At 41.8% G+C, this 22,712-nt stretch overlaps 1 protein-coding gene across 1 annotated transcript in view; it reads right to left on the reverse strand.

Annotated features, from left to right (window-relative positions):
- LOC109889611 (terminal nucleotidyltransferase 4B-like) overlaps positions 1-22,712 on the reverse strand; it is a 50,046-nt gene that overhangs the window by 11,659 nt on the left and 15,675 nt on the right. The window contains exons 2-8 of the mRNA XM_020481173.2: positions 18,636-18,759; positions 5,947-5,993; positions 5,718-5,847; positions 5,493-5,600; positions 5,227-5,355; positions 3,421-3,634; positions 2,893-3,019 (exon numbers count right to left, since the gene is read on the reverse strand). Of these exons, the coding sequence (XP_020336762.1) occupies positions 2,893-3,019; positions 3,421-3,634; positions 5,227-5,355; positions 5,493-5,600; positions 5,718-5,847; positions 5,947-5,993; positions 18,636-18,759 (879 nt within the window). The remainder of the gene's footprint in view (positions 1-2,892; positions 3,020-3,420; positions 3,635-5,226; positions 5,356-5,492; positions 5,601-5,717; positions 5,848-5,946; positions 5,994-18,635; positions 18,760-22,712) is intronic.

Here is a 22,712-nt window from a genome sequence, read left to right on the forward strand (position 1 = left end):
CTGTGCCACAGGCCCCTGTGCTGTTGGAGAGCAGATGCTAGAAGAGTGTGGGACTGCTGTACCAATTGTCCACATACAAAGTGTGTCCCTTGCCGAGATGAGGAGCCAGCATGGTCATCACCACGGCCCCGAACACCACAAGCCCATCATAATGTTGAATGTCAGTGGTGGAACCTGTGTAAACTATAATGTTCTAGACAAATTCTGTCTTCACCTCCCTTCAGCAAATCTGACCATGACATTTTTTGTTGCTCCCAGCATATAGAGAGAAACTAAAACAGGAAAAGCCCATGCTCAGGTCTATCCAACGCTGGTCTGACCAATCGGATTCCACGCTTCAAGATTGCTTAGATCACGTGGACTTGGATATGTTCCGGGTAGCCTCAGACAACAAAATTGACATATACACTGACTCGGTGAGAGTTTATTAGCAAGTGCATCTGTGATGTTGTACCCACTGTGACTATTAAAACCTCCCCCAACCAGAAACAGTTTATTGATGGCAGCATTTGCGCAAAACAAAGCGCGAACCACCGCTTTTAATCATGGCAAGGCGACCGGAAACATGACCGAATACAAACAGTGCAGCTATTCCGTCCAGTTTATTTCCTCCGCAAGGCAATCAAACAAGCAAAGTGCCAGTATAGAGACAAAGTAGACGCAATTCAAAAGCTCAAACACGAGACGTTTTTTGGCAGGGTCTACAGTCAATCACGGATTACAAAAAGAAAACCGGCCCCGTTGTGGACATCGACGTCTTGCTCCCAGACAAATTAAACAACTTCTTTGCTCGCTTTGAGGACAATACAGTGCCACTGACACCGCCCGCTACCAAAGCCTGTGGGCTCTCCTTCACCGTGGCCAACGTGAGTAAAACATTTACTCACTTCCAATGAAAACAATGTGTATTCTTCACCATGTATGTACAATTCAACATTAGAAAACGGCCTTCTTAGTCCGTTTGCTGGGATATAAGGAAAAAGGGTGTATTTGTATTTATCAGGATGCCTACACCTCTGCTGTTACTACAGCTGACAATCTCTAAGTGTTCAAGAACCATATGCTTTTTTTCCTATCATGAAGCCCGTGACCTTTCCAAGTTATTAGTTGGATTTTTTGGGGTCTTTACTTGAATAGAATCAAAGTCAACCTTGTCTGTTCCGCCTATCATTGACAAACCAGATAAAACATTTTAGCCAACATGTCATAGGCCTTCCATAGTATGAATACATAGTTATTATATACATTACATATATAGTGTGTGAGCATGTGGGCTGAGCAGACATTTAACCGAGAACACACAGGAAACTTTTTGTTTAACCTTTATTTAACTAGGCAAGTCAGTTAAGAACAAATTCTTATTTACAATGACGGCCTAGGAACAGTGGGTTAACTGCCTGTTCTTCTATCATTACTTTGGGACAGTAGAGTTTAGGTTGTATTGGGGGAAATGGGAAAGAATATGGTCTCAATTTACGATAAGTTGGTTTTAGACATCACTGTATGTGCTTATTGCTTTTCCCCGCTTTGTCCTCTCCTCAGGGCAGTGGGCTCTCCTTCAACTGGATAGGTCTCTTGCAGACGGTTTAGGGCTTCGTCGGTGCTTGTGAATTCCAGCTTTTGTGTTCCCTTCTATACCCACAGCACTGCCGGGAAGCAAAGTTGAGACTTGATTCCTTTTCCTCCAGTGGCTTCTTTCTCAGCTTCGCAGACAGGTCCTGGACGAATGGACTGGCCGTGGATTTTGATCTCCTTTCCTCCCGTGCCATCAGAACGTTGACTTTGGTCTGATAGTTCCACAGCTTGAAAATTGCCATGCAAGGGTATTTAGCATTCTTCTGTTTCACACTGATCCGATGGCATCGTTCCAGATCCTCTGGTGATACATCCACGCCAAGCTCCTCTGATATCAGTTTGACCACGTAGCTGGAAAGGTCTCCTTTGTTCACGTCTTCCGGGAAGGACAATATTCCCATGTTTCATCTCATTTTGTTTTCTTTCTGTTCCAGTTCATCTCCTAAAGTTTGCAACCTTGTTTCCAGAAGGCTAATTTCAATGTCTGGCGTTTATGCGCAAACCTTGTATAAACATGTCTGACATGATTGACTCCACTTTCCTTTCGAACAAATCTTTTTTTTAACAACAGATTGTGACAGTTTGTTTTGATGAGCATTGAGAGCATTTTAGTGATGTTTTCTGGATTTCCTTTAGCTGTTCATTACTCTAATTTGCATCTCCAGATTGTTTTTCTCAGAGGAACAGACGAGGAACAATGGCTCATTGGGCTCTTGTCGCCTCATGGCTTTACCAACTGATTGGTTCGCTGTTGTACATAACTGACCACTCACTCGCGCCCAGTTGCTTAAGGATATATTGATCTAGCGATTTTAGACACTTAAGTTGAACTCGTCTGGCTTCTACATATAACCACAGTTTAATCGGTACAAAACAGAGCTACTCACTCCCCTATCGGTATGCGCATGCGTGAATACTATCTAAAGGCACATTATATACCTATTTTTATATATTTTTTGGGGGACTTTCTTTGCTTTCAGACCCACATGGAAACGGTGGTATGGGGAGAGTTTTTTTTCTGGTTTGCCAGGAGGGGGTGGTGGATCAAAGTCATTTTGCCTGTCTGGGATTTGAAACCCTCACTGAAAAATTTTATAAATACACGTTTTGATCAGTCAGGGAAATAAAAGTGTTGAAAAATGTTGGCTCACTATTTAAAAAGAAGATGGAGAGCAAGCTATAGGATGAGTCAAATATCGATCCAATATTGTCCAAAAATAATACTGCGATATGTAACTATCGTCTATTTGATTAACTATCGTCTATTTGATAATGTGACAGTAACCTTCTCCCATGAGTCCCAGCCCTGCCCTGTACCTCTCGCTGTGGTTGTTGGGGTAGTACTTGGCGATGGGCGACACAGCGTGGCTCAGCACCATGTAGGCATAGTCAAACACCTGCTTCACCTGCATGGCCCCGTACGAGCTACGGCCCACATCATTACCTGGGCAACACAGGACAAACACCAAACGCTCACGGTCAGGTACAAACATAAACATGGCAGCTGCTTATTGCATCTGGCCTACCATAAGAGTTCTCAAACATCTCTATAAAACAACTACATCTGATGTCTTGGTTATGGCAGAACTCTGAAGCACAACACACTTCACTTGCTACCATATTTTGACTACCGTATGCAGCAAGCCAGGGTTTTTCCAAACTCTGTTCGCGGAACCCAAGGCACTACACAGCTTATTCAAATAATCAACTAATCATCAGCTGCTTTTATACATTTGAATCAACTGTGTAATGTTAGGAAACAATTAAAACGTGCACCGAGTTTGGGAAACACTGCAGTAAGCAATCTTAGACAAACTAAAGGTGTGTGTGTGAGCCAGGGCTCACCTGGCTGCAGTGGATCCTCGATGTAGAGCAGGGATGGCCTGTATCCATCCAGCATGCTCTTCTGGACCTCGTCTTTGGAGAGGTAGCAGCCCCCGTCTTTGATCCGGATCCCCGTCTTCAGGTAGTTAAAATGGCGGCCGTACAGCTCAAAGAACTCTATGAGCAGGACGCCAGTGTTGGCGTTGGGACTGCAGGCGTCCTCTCTGCTATGGAGCTGAAACACACACACACACAATACAGCCTATAACTTGGTTCTACCTTAAGAACACTATACTGCAGGTGGACAAATCCAATTTCCCCTCTTGGGATCAATAAAGTTTAGTCAATAGTACAGAAGTAATTACTCCTTGCTCTCAATGGTTGAGAAAAGGCAGAGAAAATCCTTCATATAATAATGTCACTAGAATACAAGATTGGGAGTGTAATAATTATGATACAGTGCATTAGGAAAGTATTCAGACCCCTTGACTTTTCCCCCCCCAAAAATGTACGTTACAGCCTTATTCCAAATGGATTAAATACAATCAATACCCCACAAAGACAGGTTGACATTTTTGCAAATGTATTAAAAATAAAAAAACAGCAATATCACATTTACATAAGTATTCAGACCCTTTACTCAGTACTTTGTTGAAGCACCTTTGGCAGCGTCTTCTTGGGTATGATGCGACAAGCTTGACACACCTGTATTTGGGGCGTTTCTCCCATTCTTCTCTGCAGATTCTCTCAACCTCTGTCAGGTTGAATAGGGAGCGACGCTGCACAGCTACTTTCAGGTCTCTGCAGAGATGTTCAATCGGCTTCGGGCTCTGTCCGGGCTCTGGCTGGGCGACTGAAGGATCTTCAGAGACTTGTCCCGAACCACTCCTGCGGTGTCTTGGCTGTGTGCTTAGGGCCATTGTTCTGTTGGAAGGTGAACCTTCGCCCCAGTCTGAGGTCCTGAGCGCTCTGGAGCAGGTTTTCAACAAGGATCTCTGTACTTTGCTCCGTTCATCTTTCCCTCGATTCTAACTAGTCTCCCAGTCCCTGCCGCTGAAAAACATGCACATGCTGCCACCATCATGCTTCACTGGAAGGATGGTGCCAGGGTTCCTCCAGACATGACGCTTGGCATTGAGGCCAAAGAGTTCAATCTTGGTCTCATCAGACCTGAGAATCTTGTTTTCATGGTCAGAGTCCTTTAGATGCCTTTTGGCAAACTCCAAGCGGGCTGCCTTTTACTGAGGAGTGGCATCCGTCTGGTCACTCTACCATACAGGCCTGATTGGTGAAGTGCTGCAGAGATGACTGTCCTTCTGGATGGTTCTCCCATCTCCACAGAGGAACTCTGGAGCTCTGTCAGAGTGACCATCGGGTTCTTGGTCACCTCCCTGACCAACGCCCTTCTCCCCCTATTGCTCAGTTTGGCCGAGCAGCCAGCTCTAGGAAGAGTCTTGGTGGTTCCAACCTTCTTCCATTTAAGAATGATGGAGGCCACGTTGTTCTTGGGGACCTTCAATGCTGCAGAAATGTTTTGGTACCCTTCCCCAGATCTGTGCCTCGACACAACCCTGTCTCAGAGCTCTACAGAGAATTCCTTCAACCTCGTGGCTTGGTTTTTGCTCTGACATGCACTGTCAACTGTATATAGACAGGTGTGTGACTTTCCAAATCATGTCCAAACAATTGAATTTACAAACGGTGGACTCCATTCAAGTTGTAGAAACATCAATGATGATCGATGGAAACAGGATGCCCCTGAGCTCAATTTCGAGTCTCATAGCAAACGGTCTGAATACAGTATAGAGAGGAAGGCCACCGACCCACCTGTAAGAAGCTGACAGCGATGAGGAAGAGGCAGTAGGAGCTGATTCCTCCTGTAAACACTTCATTCATGTCTCTTTGTAATAAGAACTGTTTCAGGACCAGCACCAGGTATGGAAGCACAGGATATTTCTGAGGAGAGAGCGAGGGAGAGAGAACATTAGAACAACAGTTCAAACTAGGAGAATTGTGCTCGAATGCAGTTATGAGCTCAAATACGTACGTACACACGTATGCGCGTGCAAGCACACACACTGGGAGCATTGTACCTTTTTATAATCTTTAATGAGGGCAGCAGCTTTGACAGCATTCTTCATGTTGAAACTGATGTCAACTTTGACCTCCGTGAGAGAGTCTGTCAATTTGATGATTGGCACCTGAAGACAAGGAGAGATCAGATTTGACAGGCATACAGACACAGAATTATTACCAAGTTCACAACATACACACACTTTAACAGGCTTTCCTCCACAGACAGGACACAAAACACCAACCGTGGCCTTGTCCAGCACTTTGACAGAATTCTCCTCCACCACTTTGTGTTTCCTCAGGGCCTCTTCTAACCTCCACAGAGGGAGGCTGTCTCCTTCCCTGAACTTCCCAAACACCACCAGGTCAATGTCACTGCAACACAAAGAATCACATTATCACAAACTCATGCCAAGGTGGAATATAACAGTTATGAAAACTTTTCAAATGACTTGAAATGGAAGGACAGCTTACCTGGTAGGTAGATAGAGACCTGTGCTGAAACTCCCAAATACCTGAACCTGCAAAGCATTGTTCACAGCATTAGTAAATTCGATTGTGACATTGCATATTAAACTCCATGACAGCAACTAGGGATGTGCATCTCTCCTTCCAAGCACGAATCGATATGCATCAAAATACATGGGCTGAGATACAAGAACGAGTTTGAAACAATTCGATTTGATTGGTGGAGCGAATTGATGCCATTCGGTTTGATACGATGAACTAACAATTGCTGCATTAACACGTTCATTTTACATTCTAAATTAATATCTGATGCTGATGGAGCTCAGCTGGATCTGTCTGAGCTCAGTGTGTGTGTGTGACAGAGAATGACGTAGTGTGTGAGCTGAGCGATAGGGCAGAATGTGAATCTGATTAGGTTGGGCAATTTGTTTTTGTCCTCAAACTTATCGGAAATCCTAATGCACCACTGATTAATTTGTCATATAGCAGATTAACCATTTCCTGCCCAGCGGAATGTTATATATTTTGCTGGACCATGACCTCGGTGTGCATAAATTAGAATAATTTGCTGGGGTCAAACATTTATAGTAAAACGTGTTACAAATTTTCAAAGCTGAAAAACATTTATTTCAAATGGTATGATATACAATAGCACCACCTCAATCAAACTTTAAATCAGTCAAGAAAAAACACCTGTGAAAATGTGCATCTTACACAAAAATCAATGCTTTTCTCCCAAACAACTACAATTTTAAAAATTTTCTCATGGCGATCGAGGAAAAACTTGGCGAAATTAGAGTCTTATTTTGTAAGGATTGATCCGAAATCAAAATCAAAATACATTTTACTGTGAATGGTTTACGACGTTTTAGTGACCAATGGTATTTTTTCTCAAATTCTATAGAATGTTCTGTGATCAGACACTTTCTTATGTGGATAGTATATTAAACACATACAGTTGAAGTCAGAAGTTTACATACACCTTAGACAAATACATTTAAACTCAGTTTTTCACAATTCCTGACATTTAATCCTGGTCAAAATTCCATGTCTTAGGTCAGTTTTGGATCACCACTTTATTTTAAGAAAATGAAATGTCAGAATAATAGTAGAGAGAGTGATTAATTTCAGCTTTTATTTCTTACATCACATTCCCAGTGGGTCAGAAGTTTACATACACTCAATTAGTATTTGGTAGCATTGCCTTTCAATTGTTTTACTTGGGTCAAACGTTTAGGGTAGCCTTCCACCAGCCTCCCACAATAAGTTGGGTGAATTAAGCCCATTCCTCCTGACAGAGCTGGTGTAACTGAGTCAGGTTTGTAGGCCTCCTTGCTCACACACACTTTTTCAGTTCTACCCACAAATCTTCTATGGGATTGAGGTCAGGGCTTTATGATGGCCACTCCAATACCTTGACTTTGTTGTCCTTAAGCCATTTTGCCACAACTTTGGAAGTATGCTTGGGTTCTATGTCCACTTGGAAGACCCATTTGCGACCAAGCTTTAAGCTTTGACTGATGTCTGGAGATGATGTTTCAATATATCCAAGTAATCTTCCTGCCTCATGATACCATCTATTTTGTGAAGTGCACCAGTCCCTCCTGCAGCAAAGCACCCCCACAACATGTCGATACCGGACTCGTTGAACTGTGGATAGATACTTTTGTACCCGTTTCCTCAGCATCTCAGGTCCTTTGCTGTTCTGGGATTGATTTGCACTTTTCGCACCAAAGTAAGTTAATCTCTAGGATACAGAACACGTCTCCTTCCTGAGCGGTATGACGGATGCATGATCCCATGGTGTTTATACTTGCGTACCATTGTTTGTACAGATGAACAGAGTACCTTCAGACATTTGGAAATTGCTCCCAAAGATTAACCAGACTTGTGGAGGTCTACAAAAAAAAATCAGAGGTTTTGGCTGATTTCTTTTGATTTTCCCATGATGTCAAGCAAAGAGGCACTGAGTTTGAAGGTAGGACTTGAAATACATCCACAGGTACACCTCCAATTGACTCAATTAGCCTATCAGAACCTTCTAAAGCCATGACATTTTCTGGAATTTAAAGGCACAGTCAAATTAGTGTATGTAAACTTCTGACCCACTGGAATTGTGATACAGTGAATTATAAGTTAAATAATCTGTCTGTAAACAATTGTTGGAAGAATTACTTGTTTCATGCACAAAGTAGATGTCCTAACCGACTTGCCAAAGCTATAGTTTGTTAACAAGAAATTTGTGGAGTGGTTGAAAAATGAGTTCTAATGACTCCAACCCGAGTACGTAAACTTCCGACTTCAACTGTATCTGCACCAAAAACTACAACTAGCATTTAGTCTTACATATGATAAGAAAAGACAAACAAGTGATATAATATTAATAAAACAAGAACTTTATTGAAAGAATAATCTTAGCGGAATACATTATCTCATTCAAACCTGAAAATGAAGCCATTTAAAACCGCTATCATAATCATAACACAACATTCATTTCAGGGCTACTTTCATCAGAATTGAACTGGAATGACAAAATATGAACAAAGAAGGCATTTAACTTTCATTTCTACATTCAACTAGCATTTAATCTATTACACAAATAATCAGTACAGGAACAATTCCAAAAGCGCAACATTATTTTACACTCATTACAATTTACAAGTCCTTTACATCCCCAAGGCCATTAGAATCATGAATGAAACATAAAGGGAGGTTGGCATGCAGGATGTCTCAGAAAAGAAAGGGAAAACATCCAAGGAAGAAAGGACATGCAGGAAAAGGAAACATGCAAGAGAGGCAAAATTACTAGTGAACATCTGGGCTACATCCGAGTCCCTTTACTAGTGAACATCTGGGCTACATCCGAGTCCCTTTACTAGTGCCTATTTCTGCTATGAGTCTAAATCAGATGAGTGCCATAACCTAAAACAACGTCGGTCCTCCACGATGCAAAATCATATGCCACACTAACAAACCGGGTCCTGTTCTCTTTTATCTTTCCTGTGACACAGGAAACACAGCCAGCAATTTATAGAGGGCGCCTGTAGACTGGGCACGTGCTGTGTGTGAAAAGATGAGCTTACAGTTTTCACAGACAAAGGTCTGTCAAAAGATACCGGTCATTAACACAATTACCTCCTAACTGATGAGAAAGCGTCTCTGAATGTAATCTGGCAGTAACCAATTTGCTCATTTGCCTTGCCAGGTGCTGCGTGATTACGCTACCATTCCTGGAACAAAAGTTAACTGTTGATGACTGCAATATCAACACAGTGGGGGGTGGGGGGGTGTTTCCCACCACTTCTGGGTATTCTGCAAAACAATGGAGGAGTTGATCAATGGATCAAATTTGAACGTATCAAACCTGTCAACCCCACCCATATGTCTGTTGTAATCGTGGATTACAGGAGGCTGGCGGACCACCTTCCTATACTTGACTGGAATCATATACATTGGGAAAAATTGGGAAGGCAAGGAACAGTACGTGTGTCCTACGCCAACACATATCCCCATATGTAAACGTTTAAAACCTGAAGTGTAGCCTGTGTCAGATGAAGCAATGACCCATCATTTAAATTCCCCACCTAGTTGGCCACCCTTTCAAATACTGCTTGAATCCTGATCGCCCCTTTGATTTGAACATGCACTCATCTAGGTCTACACTTCGCTTTGGCTGATACAGCTTTTTACAGGTCTGTTTCAGGTGGTCCAGGAAGGACCGCAGTTTTCGAAGCATATCTGCATTATCCTCAGTGGCAGGATCCACAATGTGTAAAGCAGCCAACAGAGCTTTGAAGCGATTACGCAACATTAAAGCTCTAGCCCAAGAGAGCCCTGAAGAGACTTTGCACCCCAGTACCGATGAAGGTCCGGCAGTTCGGTAAATCCCATGTAAACGAGCAGTCCAAGAAACCGGTAGAATACTGTAGGTGTAACCTCAAGCCATGCTTTGACGGAATCACCATACGACGGGCACTCCCAAAACAAGACCCCAACCTTGACTATTTGGGAACGCACAAACCACCACCACCAACGCCTGCATGAAAAACAACAAGAAGAAGTCTCTCCCTTAGTCTTTCCTGAGCCGTCGACCGAACTGCCTGACGTACACTGCCAAGACTTAAACCTGCTGGATGTTCAGGCCTGAGAGAGATGGACTCCGGTGCCTGTGTATCAACATCACCATAGGACTGAAACATGCTATCGGGCAAGACAGAGCATTTACGCTAACGGGAAGTGGAGCACGAACAGAAAGACTTGGAGACAAGACGAGAGAAAATAAATTAATTGTTAGTATGCTCAATAATATATTAATTTAAAAAAAATTGTCCTTTAAGATAGATTTATCAGGCCCGATAATAGATAACAATAACACATCTATATAGTTACCTTCCAGTTGAAGAGCTTGGCTGAGAGGCCTCAGCTGGTGGCTCTACTTCCTCTGGCTCCTTGATCTCATTCTCTTCAGCCTCGTCTTCTCCGAGTAGCTCAGCATCATAGGGTATCTTTCTTTAAGAAGGCCATGTCTTCATTGTCGTCCTCATCCTACAGGACTTGCGCGGCAATGACCCGCAGCTCATTTGCCATCAGTGTCCTCCTCATAGACAGGGACTGCATTAGTCGATGGTACTGGTCCCCTCTGTCCATTTCTAAAACTCAAAGACAAACAAATGTACATTTCAAATGTAAAAATCAGTGACAACCCCGCCGAAGAATAGCTTAAGATTGACAAAGTTATATTCAGAATACACTTCAGTACATAAAAATGGGAATCATGAATGAAAGTGATTAGTGTATCCACACGTTATCAAATCGCAAGGACAACTGGGAACTCAAATCATGACGTCAGTGATCTGCAGGTCGGAAAGCTAGAGTTCCTGAGTTGAAATTCCGAGTTGGATGACGGTTCAAAAATACGTTTTCCCCAGTCGGTGCTCGTTTCTTCCCAGTTATCACTGAAGTCGGAAGTCAGAGATTTCCAATTTCCCCAGTTGTTTTGAATGCATCAAACGGCAATGGATGGCAGGCTTCATCAGTACGTCACACACCACTTTGCAATATGCAACGTTTGAAACTTGAATGTTTTAATACATATGAGGCAAACGTTCTGATCTGTTGCAGACTCGTTGCTTTTTAAAGTTGTTATTTTACTTAATGTACTGTAGCCTAGGCCTACAGGTTGTATGAATTTGGGATCTATCGTCCCACAACTGTCCCATCCACATAGCATGATGCTGCCATCACCATAAGGATGGTGCCAGGTTTCCTCCAGACTAGAGCTGTGGCAGTCACAAAATTTTGTCAGCCGGTGATTGTCAAGCAAATAACTGCCAGCCTTACGGTAATTGACAAACACATTTAGCATCTCCTGGCTTCCACACAGTCTACAAGCCACTGATGCAAACCTTTGGAACATCAACATAAAAAGGTCACAAAAAAATCCATGTAATATAGCCTACACCTTCACAATAAATTCATTATTTTTTAGACAGGTCTAAAGAAGCATGATGTGAAGAAAATGTCGTCTTTTTCAGAACAACAGAAAGGCATACTCTAAGTTGTCCTTATGTTAGGTCCTGATCTGGCTATGCCAAATGGCTGTGGGCTAAATTAGTTCATTTAGCAGACAAGATTTGCCTAGAATTCCAGGGCATTTTTTATAGTATGAAGAACACAATTGAACAAAGCTGATTAAATATAAAAAAATTCTCCAAACGATTTGAGAGTGTGTGCACATGCAGCCATTCTGTGTTGAGCAGTTAAAATAGGTATTAATGTAACTGCAGTTCTATAAACGTTGGGCTATATGTTTTGATTTTTAATACAATGTAAGGCTGCATGATGCGACTAATGATTATCTGAAAAAAGTTGCTTGAAAGGCATGAGCTCTGCGCAGGTTCTACACACTTCATTCGTGGCCGTAATGCACACTAAAACCATCCATGCCCTTGGCCCGGAGTGCTGCGTTGTGCCCTTCTCCCCGAGTGCTGCGTGCTCCTAAGCACCTCTCACTCACATGGCTCCCAATCACGTGATCGGGTCTTTCTCACAGGCTACAAGTGAAGACAGACACATCAGGGACGCAACTGCACGCACCCTTATCCAATTCCGAGGTTCATATTGAATGAACTCTTCACATTTACTTTGTCAGACAACAAGATGTAGGCCTAACGAACAGCAAAACCCCTAGCCTATGTCAATCAACTTCCACCTGACTGTGCTGCTGCTCCAGTTTCAACTGTTCTGCCTTATTATTATTCGACCATGCTGGTCATTTATGAACATTTGAACATCTTGGCCATGTTCTGTTATAATCTCCACCCGGCACAGCCAGAAGAGGACTGGCCACCCCACATAGCCTGGTTCCTCTCTAGGTTTCTTCCTAGGTATTGGCCTTTCTAGGGAGTTTTTCCTAGCCACCGTGCTTCTACACCTGCATTGCTTGCTGTTTGGGGTGTTAGGCTGGGTTTCTGTACAGCACTTTGAGATATCAGCTGATGTACGAAGGGCTATATAAATAAATTTGATTTGATTTGATTTGATACTATCCCGCATAGTACAAAAGTCAACCTATTCTATTCTGTGCGAGAAATAAATATTCCAAACACAGGTCTGGGACAGTTGTGGGATGCAATAGATCCCCAATTAATACAATTACTAGCAATTTTTTTTTATAATTACGCAATGTGGCTGACGCAACAGATCAGAACATTTAGCTTAAAATGTTGATAGGCTAAGAGTTTATTTCTTCACATTATAAGTGCAGCATTGCACACATTGCAGTAGGCTATAAACGTGAATGTTTCATTAGCAGTAAAACACCATTATCAAAAGTGAACGCAAATGCGACAAGGCACATAATGCTTTTATAACAAAGGTGCATTTTTATGGTGACAATTAGCTTCCCCAAACTAAAAACTCACACACTGCTTATGCATGCCAGTCTGCTTTACAAGGTTTTAGAGCCTAATGTGCTTCATTTTTAAACGTTATTTGTGATAAGAACCTTATGAAAACATATAGGCCTATGGGCTAGGCTACAAGAGGTGTGCGACTATGATTCTGAAAAATGTGTTTTAAAAAATGGCAGTTCCTTATGCTGGGCATCATTCACAAGCGATAATATATCATTCACAAGCGATTGGCTAATATTGTCACCCATCAGACTATTCTTTATTTAATCTCGTCTTTACATATACTACTTTATAGATATGTGTTTTGATTTGGAATGGACCATTATCATTTAATGTCAGCCAGGTAGGCTATACTCCTGTTGTAAAAATAAACAACGCGCTTAATATTAGGAAAGTTGAGAATGCCAGTGCATACATACAGTGCCTTCGGAAAGCATTCAGACCCTTTGACTTTTTCCACACTTTGTTACGTTACAGCCTTATTCTAAACTGTATTAAATAAAAATAAATATTAATAAGTAATCTAGACATAATGACAAAGCGAACACAGGTTAAGAAAGTTGATCAAATGTATAATAAAAAAAAAAAAAAACAGGAATACATTAACATAACTAATCAGACCCTTTGCTATAAGACTCAAAATTGAACTCAGGTGCATCCTGTTTTCATTGACCATCCTGGAGATGTTTCTACAACTTGGAGTAAACCTGTGGTAAATTCAATTGATTGGTCATGATTTGGTATGCCAAACACCTGTCTATATAAGGTCCCACTAGGTCTTCCTCTAGGTCTTCCTAGAGCTGGCCGCCCGGCCCACCTGAGCAGTCGTAGGAGAAGGGCCTTGGTCAGGGAGGTGACCAAGAACCCCATGGTCACTGACAGAGCTCCAGAGTTCCTCTGTAGAGATGGGAGAACCTTCCAGAAGGACAACCATCTTTGCAGCACTCCACCAATCAGGCCTTTATGCTAGAGTGTCCAGACGGAAGCCGCCAATCAGTAAAAAGGCACATGACAGGCTGCTTGGAGTTTGCCAAAAGGCACCTAAAGACTCTCAGACCATGAGAACCAAGATACTCTGGTCTGATGAATCCAAGCCATAAACTCTTTAGCCTGAATTACACGTGTCACGTCTAGAGGAAACCTGGCACCATCTCTACGGTGAAGCATGGTAGTGGCCGCATCATGCTGTGGGGATGTTTGTCAGTGGCAGAGACTGGGAGACTAGTCAGGATCGAGGCAAAGATGAATGGAGCAAAGAACAGAGAGATCCTGGATGAAAACCTGCTCCAGAGCGCTCAGTACCTCAGACTGGGGTGAAGGTTAAACTTTCCAACAGGACAACGACCGTAAGCACACAGCCAAGATAACACAGGAGTGGCTTCGGGACAAGTCGCATCACATCCTTCAGTGGCCCAGCCAGAGTCCGGACTTGAACCCGATCATACATCTCTGGGAGAGACCTGAAAATAGCTGTGCAGCAATGCTCCCCATTCAACCTGACAGAGCTTGAGAGGATCTGCAGAGAACAATGGGATAAACTCCCCAAATACAGGTGTGCCAAGCTTTTAGAGTCATACCCAAGAAGACTCGATGCTGTGATCTCTGCCAAAGATGCTTCAACAAAGTACTAAATAAAAGGTCTGAAAACTTATGTAAAATGTAATGGTTTTTTCTCTTTCTAAATTAGCCAACATTTCTAAAAACTAGTTTTTGCTTCGTCATTATGGGGTATTGTGTGTAGATTGATGAGAAAAACAACAAGTTATAACATTTTAGAATAAGGCTGTAACGTAACAAAGTGTGGAAAAAGTCAAGGGGTCTGAATACTTTCCGAAAAAACTGTACATTCCTTCTCAGCACCCTTCTCTCGTTTGGCTGGCTAGCTACGGTCAAAATATAAAATCACTAGCCAGTTAACGTAAACTCACGTAAACTCGTACATCGCCTTGGTCCGTACAATTGCCCTTATTTTAGCGATCCAAAAACGTAATACATCCAGATCAACTGTAATGTCAATACCATTGTAAAGCACAATTTCTCCCCTTTCCAACAGAATCAATTACATGACCGAAACGCTCCCCGTTTCTGCATAATTCAAGCAGGCAATGAGCCCCGTCAGGTCTTTTTTTAAATAGCGGGTGGGGAAGTGAAACTAATGCGTGACAGTGAGAAGGAGAGATGTGTGGGAAAATTGCTTTTTTCCCCACTCGATCTGTCCAACTTATCGCCTCCGAAATGTAAAAAAACACTATAAAGAGTTCATATAATATGTCATTACATATCTATTTGAAGTTTTGTGTCAAATTTGAATCGGGTTGTTAGGGCGGTGCTGAAGTGATCTTAGAAGTAAACAGCAGCTTTGAGAATGATGATCGCATGCAATGATGACGAAAAAAATGACTAGGTCTCCCCCTTACCCCAGTCACTGTCCATTTCCTGTTTTTAAAGGATGATAGAAGTGCTATATCAGGTGAAGAGAGATTGTAAGACAGAAATAGTTGCTTTATGCGTTCTGTACGTTACGACATGACACGTCAAGATGTAACGGAGGGTCAGTTTTTTCAACTTTTCTCCAATACTATAGAGCCATTACCATGTCGATCAATGCTCGAATAGAAACCTAGTTCACACCCCCGATTTTGACGTCAACACAGTCGCTACAGTCCCATTCGTTTTCTTTGTAGCCTCGTTTGAATGTTGCAGTTGCGCACATTTGTACGGAATGGGGTGAGTTTACGTTAGTTAAGCTCTAATACCTAATGAGAAATGCATTTTATTTTGTACAGTTAAAGAAAACATGAACATCAAGAAGGTAAGAGGAGAGATAAATCAAGTACTGTTAGCATACCTTGCTCCATTCCATCTTGAGTGACTGACTAGACTAACACAGGCTAACTAGTCATCATAGTTATAGCTAGATTGCTAGTTTGCCACCTAGTTTATCTGAGGATATGTTTTAAAAGCTTTGATTCACTTAATAAAGCTTTTCATGTACTTCAAAAATGATGTCGTCATTGAGCAGATATGAACTTTTACCTCAGATAGAAATAGTCAACTCACTTTCAAGCGGATTTTACTTTTCAAGTCTACTCGGCTTGGTAGGTAGTTAGCTCACCAGGCGTCAAAAGCTCATTTTGCAGACGAACATCTTATCAATTGGAAAAAGTACTCTAAAATGCAAATATTATTATTACCAACATAAAACAAATTATATACAGTTTCTTACCTTGATATTGTTGTCCAAATCGGCATGGTGGCGCTGCCAAAGTTCATACCCTATCCGATTGAGTGGGGGAGAAACGTCTCCCTGCGCCAGCAGCGTCAAATGAGCCATTTTCGTGTTGAGTTTTACCTTGAGAGAAAGCCTAATTCCCACCCCTGAACCACTAAACCAATCATATATCGTTGATGCAGACATTGTAACCAATCAAAAGAGGGGTTTTATGTACACCTACTCATTCCAAGTTTTCATTATTTTTACTATTTTATACATTGCAGAATAATAGTGAAGACATCAAAACTATGAAATAACACATATGGAATCATGTAGTAACCAAAAAAATTGTTAAACAAATGTAAATATATTTCAAATTTGAGATTCTTCAAATAGCCACCCTTTGCCTTGACAGTTTGGACACTCTTGGCATTCTCTCAACCAGCTTCATGAGGTAGTCACAAATTGCAGTTCAACTAACCTGCCTTGTTAAAAGTTAGTTTGGGGAATTTCGTAGAGGTTAATGCGTTTGAGCCATTCAGTTGTGTTGTTACAAGGTAGGAGATAGGTACAGAAGAAAGCCCTATTGGCTAAAAGACTATGTCCACATTATGGCAAGAACAGCGCAAATAAGCAAAGAGAAACGACAGTCTATCATTATTTTAAGACATGAAGGTCAGTCAATGCGGAACATTTCAAGAACTTTGAAAGTTTCTTCAAGTGGAGTCTCAAAAACCATCAATCACTACGAGGATGTGTGATGGTGCTTTGCTGGTGACACAGATTTATTTAGAATTCAAGGCACACTTAACCAGCATAACTACCACAGCATTCTGCAGCGATATGCCATCCCATCTGGTTTGCTCTTAGTGGGACTATCATTTGTTTTTCAACAAGACAATGACCCAACACACCTCCAGGCTATGTAAGGGCTACTAGACCGCAGAGTGAGGGAAAAGAAGCCATATAAGTGCTCAGCATATGTGGGAACTCCTTCAAGACTGTTGGAAAAGCATTCTAGTCACTACACCCCCATATGCCATGTCTCGAAATCTGCCGGCAGATTAATTAAAAGTATGTTTACATTGTAATACTTCTGACAGCCAACTTCCTACCTCTGCTAACAACTTCCGGACTTTATAGCACTCCAAGAAAGCATGACTTATTGAGTCATTCTTACTTTGATACTTAATACATGACTCTGCTGTTATGCTGTAGAATATTTATAATACATTCTATACATTAGGTTATACTCGATTAACATACATTTTCGCTAACTGTTATTTTGTTAGCTATGCACCAACTTTCCCTCCATCTTGTGCCAACAGTTTAAAATGTTGGGTTCCAATATTATCATTTTTTTTATATTGTCATGGAAATGAATGTATTTCATGTTACTAAGTTTTGTACTACTTCTATGCCTTTAGTTTTCCATGTGGACCAATTTATTGGTGAATTCTGAAAAGCTATCCAAGGATTGTTCCATAAGGTTGTGTTTTTAGGGAGTGATATTGACAACCATCGTAAACATGTTACCGATTTATTTATGGACGGGCTAGAAAGGGTCAAATGTTTTGAGCTAGTAATATGTCAATATTTATCTTTAGAAATTAGCTATGAAAACATAGGCAATTAATACAACCCAGCTTTGGATTTCACCAGTCTCAGAGCGAATGGTTTTGACCGTTTGGAACTTTGAGGAGAGCTGCTTGCTTCTCCCGTTCCGACCAGTCCTGCTTGCAAAAATGATTGCTGTCCTTGTTATGAAATTCCACCTTTACACGGTTCATGTAAACGTTAAAGGCAATGAATCTTTAAAGCAGAACTACCAAAAATATTTTGTTCGGTGAACCTGACAATTGAAAAGCCCCAATCAGCAAGATGTGAGTTGTGTTCATTCCGGTAGTCTACACAGCTCTGCCGGTAAAACACAATTTTCCACAGCGCATTTGGTAACATTGGCCCAACAACTTACATGGGGTTGCCCTTCAATTAATAAAGCCTATTTTTTAAATTACAAAAGCCATTTTTACAAACATCTGAATGCTGAAGGTGCCACACAGATGTAGCCTATAAATATAAAACAGGGATAGGGTAGGCCTTCCTCTCCTAGGTGCGCACAGTTCTCATCTGACTTGTAGATTAATGTCATACGGTATTAACATGCATAAAAATGTGATAGGCTGAAGGAGAGGACGCATGAATTCAAATCACAACCGATTAAAAAGGTATTTCGTAATAAGGCAGAATTTTTTTGTTGTAAAACCTGCAATTCCTAATGTTTTAATTGGTTTTCTTACCGACGCATGCTTCATTTGGATCGTTTTAGGCTCCCGCGGACCGATGCACTCGCATTTTAAACATTTGAACCTGGGACCGATGCGTTCTGGTGACTCGTTGCATCCCTAACAGCAACCATAAGCTACAACATTATCATACTGGTATCCAATGGTATCCAAATGTAAATCAGAATTACTACACCATTTCAAATCCAATAAAAAACTGGACAAGGAAGTCAATGGTCAAGGGGTTTACATGTTTTACGACAGTGAAAGGGATCGACTTACGTCAGCAGTGGGCCAAAGGTCCTTAATAACCCGCTCTATCCTCTCCACCACCTCCCTCCTCATCCTCTCCTCCTCCGGCCGTGGAGACATGTAGGCATAGAAATCCTGGATCTCCTCATGGAGCCTACAAAGTCAGACACACACACCGTGGTTAGAACACGTGTGAAATCCCTAAATAGTAATGCAGTCAGGGGTTCCCTGGCAAAGCCATGAAACTGAAAAAACAAACAACCTACAAACTTTTCATACGATTCATTCATTTAAATCTGTTTATATAAAGTCTGGAGCGTATTGAGAAACAGGTAGGCCAGACACCCATTACATTTGATAGGTTTCTGTTATAGCCAACTAATCCCGTAGCACTACAGTATGTAGCCTAGAAGTGGCCTTCAGTCTGTCAGTGTGCTATGAAGCCTGTGATTACAGAGCAGGGAGTTACTATAAATACACTCTAGTGGACACATATGCAACTATACTAAAAGAGCAGCAGTGCGTATTCCCAGGAGGACATGTAATGTGCGCCAGCCCAGCCAGCTGCTTTTAAATATGTCATCCAGAGTAATAAAGCACTTTAGAATAACCCTCTTCTGCATGGTGTACAAGAAACGGTTATCTGCTGCATTACGCTAGGCCAGAGGGTCTCCAACCTTTTCTAGCATGAGAGCTACTTTAAATTTCTTACAAATAGGCAGACTCTTATCCTTTCCCTTGCAACTCTTGCCCAGGTCCTTTGTGTACAAGAGAAAGTAGTACACTGTTGTTTTCTGTCAATATACCCGGTAAAATAATTGTTAATAAACTAAGAATCTGAGATTTCCCCCACAAAATCTGTCATTTCTGTTTTTCACTTTCAAAATTACAATTGTTAATAAAGAAACAAATGGAATTGGAATGTTGAGTCCATGTCAATGCTTAAATCACATCAACACACAATTTGTTTTACATCTGGTATTTTGTTTTCTTTGATTTGGCACTTTAAATTGCATATCTAGCGAGTGAGTAATGTGTCAGTCTAGCGATGGTTCTGAACTGCTGCTGCTCATTTCATGACGAAGTTATCAAACAACAAATAATAGATACAAATGCTACACAGTGCCTTCGGAAAGTATTCAGACCCCTTGACTTTTTTCACATTTTGTTACAGCCTTAATCTAAAATGTATTAAATAGTTTCTTCTCCTCATCAAGCTGCACAAAATACCCCATAATGACAAAGTAAAAACATCTAGCCCCCCCCCCCCCCCCCCCCCCAAAAAATGAAATATACATTTACATAAGTACACGGACCCTTTACTCAGTACTTTGTTGAAGCACCTTTGGTAGCGATTACAGCATCAAGTCTTCTTAGGTATGATGCTACATGCTTGGTACACCTGTATTTGGGGAGTTTCTCTTCTCCGCAGATCCTCAAGCTCTGTCAGGTTGGATGGGGAGCATTGCTGCACAGCTATTTTCAGATCTCTCCAGAGATGCTCGATCGGGTTCAAGTCCGGACTTTGGCTGGGCCACTCAAAGACATTAAGAGACTTGTCCTGAAGCCACTCCTGCGTTGTCTTGGCTGTGTGCTTACGGTCATTGTCCTGTTGGAAGATGAACCTTTGCTCCAGTCTGAGGGCTCTGGAGCAGGTTTTTAAATCAAGGATCTCTCTATAATTTACTCCATTTATCTTTCCCTCGACCCTGACTAGTCTCCCAGGCTCTGCCGCTGAAAAACATCCCCACAGCATGATGTTGCCAACACCATGCTTCACCGTAGGGATGGTGCAAGGTTTCCTCCAGACGTGACGCATGGAATTCAGGCCAAAGAGTTCATTCTTGGATTCATCAGACCAAAGAATCCTGTTTCTCATGGTGCGAGAGTCTTTAGATGCTGTCATGTGCCTTTTACCGAGGAGTGGCTTCCGTCTGGCCACTCTTCCATAAAGGCCTGATTGGTGGAGTGCTGCAGAGATGGTTGTCCTTCTGGAAGGTTCTCCCATCTCATCAGAGGAATTCTGGATCCCTGTCAGAGTGACTGTTATGGATACAGGTATACCTGTGTGTGTGTGTGTGTATATATTTATTTTCTCTCCTTCTCCCCTCCTCACAGGTGGCAATCATCATTCCCCAATCAGTCGCTTATCAGAAGACACCTCCTCCTGTTTTCATTATCACATTCCCTTTCCCTTGGTTTAAAAACCCATTCAGTTGTTTCCTCTAGAGCTCAATCTCTCTGTCAATGCCATCTGTCTGTAGATCTCGTTTGGTTTTTGCATCTACATGTCACTTTGTCCCCACCTGTGAGTATTGGTTTTGTTGTGGGAAAAGTCGCCCATTACCCGTAGGAATACTTTGTATAAAAATACTAGTTAGAACTGTGATTACCACCAACTGTATTTCTGGTTAGTTAGTTAGCCGTTGGTGAAGTAGGCTAGTCTAGCTTGGGGGTGTTTTTGGATACTTATTATTCCTTCAACGACGGCCAAGGAACAGTGGGTTAACTGCCTGTTCAGGGGCAGAACGACAGATTTGTAGGTCCAGCTCAGCCCCTTTTCCTGCTCCCCCCATTAACGTGTATTTTCAAATAAACCATGAGTGTTTGACGGTCATTTAATTGTCTGTGGTTATTTCGTTCTCACTCTTTTTCACTATTATAATTTGCATGAGTCATGTTACGGGTCTCGTTACCATCCCCCCCTAGATTGTCAGGCCAAAAGGGATTCGTAACAGTGACCATCGCATCCTTGGTTACCTCCCTGACCAACGCCCTTCTCCCCCAATTACGCAGTTTGGCTGGGCGGCCATTTCTAGGAAGAGTCTTGGTGGTGCCAAACTTTTTCAATTTAAAAATGGAGGCCACTGTGTTCTTGAGGACATTCAATGCCGCAGATATGTTTTTGGTACCCTTCCCAGATATGTGCCGAGAGACAATCTTGTCTGAGCTCTACGCACAATTCCATCGACCTCATGGCTTGGTTTTTGCTCTAACATGCACTGTCAACTGTGGGACCTTACATAGACAGGTGTGTGCCTTTCCAAATCATGTCCAATCAATTGAATTTACCACAGGTGGACTCCCATCAAGTTGTAGAAACATCAAGGCTGATCAATGGAAACAGGATGCACCTGAGCTCAATTGAGTCTCATAGCAAAGGGTCCGAATACTTATGTAAATAAGGTATCTGTATTTGATGTTTAATAGATTTGTAAAAATGTCTAAAGCTGTTTTGCCCTTGCCATTATGGGGTATTGTGTGTAGATTGCAGTATTTTTTTAATATCCATTTTAGAATAAGGCTGTAACGTAACAATTTGGAAAAAGTCAAGGGGTCTGAATACTTTCTGAAGGCATTATACTTACTTTTGGTCATGTAGTGCATATGAGTATGTGGACACCTGCTCGTCAAACATCTCATTCAAAATCATGGGCATTAATACCCAATCAACCCGGTGGGTTCAGGCCTATGACGTTTGAGACTCTGCATCGACTTGGAATGCTTCATACAGGCTGAGCTCTTCCCGAGTACGGCAGAATCATATTACTCTTGGTTCTGACTAATGGTACTCGGGCCAAGTCCACATCAGCATATCTGGCACAATTAACATTTTCAATAGTAGGGCCATATGAGGTTTTTATTCGGCAGGTGATGGAAGAACAAAAACAAATTTGTAATAATCTCACATTGAATTTGCTAGCAAATGTTCAGCCTATAGGCTATCAGATGGAGAAGGCCCCTAGAGAATCTATGATATAAATAAATTTGATTTTACTACAGATGTTTTTTGGAACCCCACTCACACTAATTCTATTAATTTCAGTCATTCAGCCAACGCTGCCCTAATATGAAATGGCATTGACAATTTTTATGCATATGGTGGAGGCCACGTTAATTATAGGACGACTTGGGATACATGATACACAACAGACATCACATCAGTGTCGTAGGCTATAACCTATTTTTCTATGGACGGCCCATCTGTAAATGCTGATACATCCTGACAAAATAAACCATATGAGTGGACTAGTTTCACTATCTGGACCTTGTAAACGGTCGAGAATAAACCCATAACTGATCCAAATGGTTGTATAAATCAGGGCT

The sequence above is a fragment of the Oncorhynchus kisutch genome, linkage group LG4 (assembly GCF_002021735.2).
Source record: "Oncorhynchus kisutch isolate 150728-3 linkage group LG4, Okis_V2, whole genome shotgun sequence".
Taxonomy (NCBI): domain Eukaryota; kingdom Metazoa; phylum Chordata; class Actinopteri; order Salmoniformes; family Salmonidae; genus Oncorhynchus; species Oncorhynchus kisutch.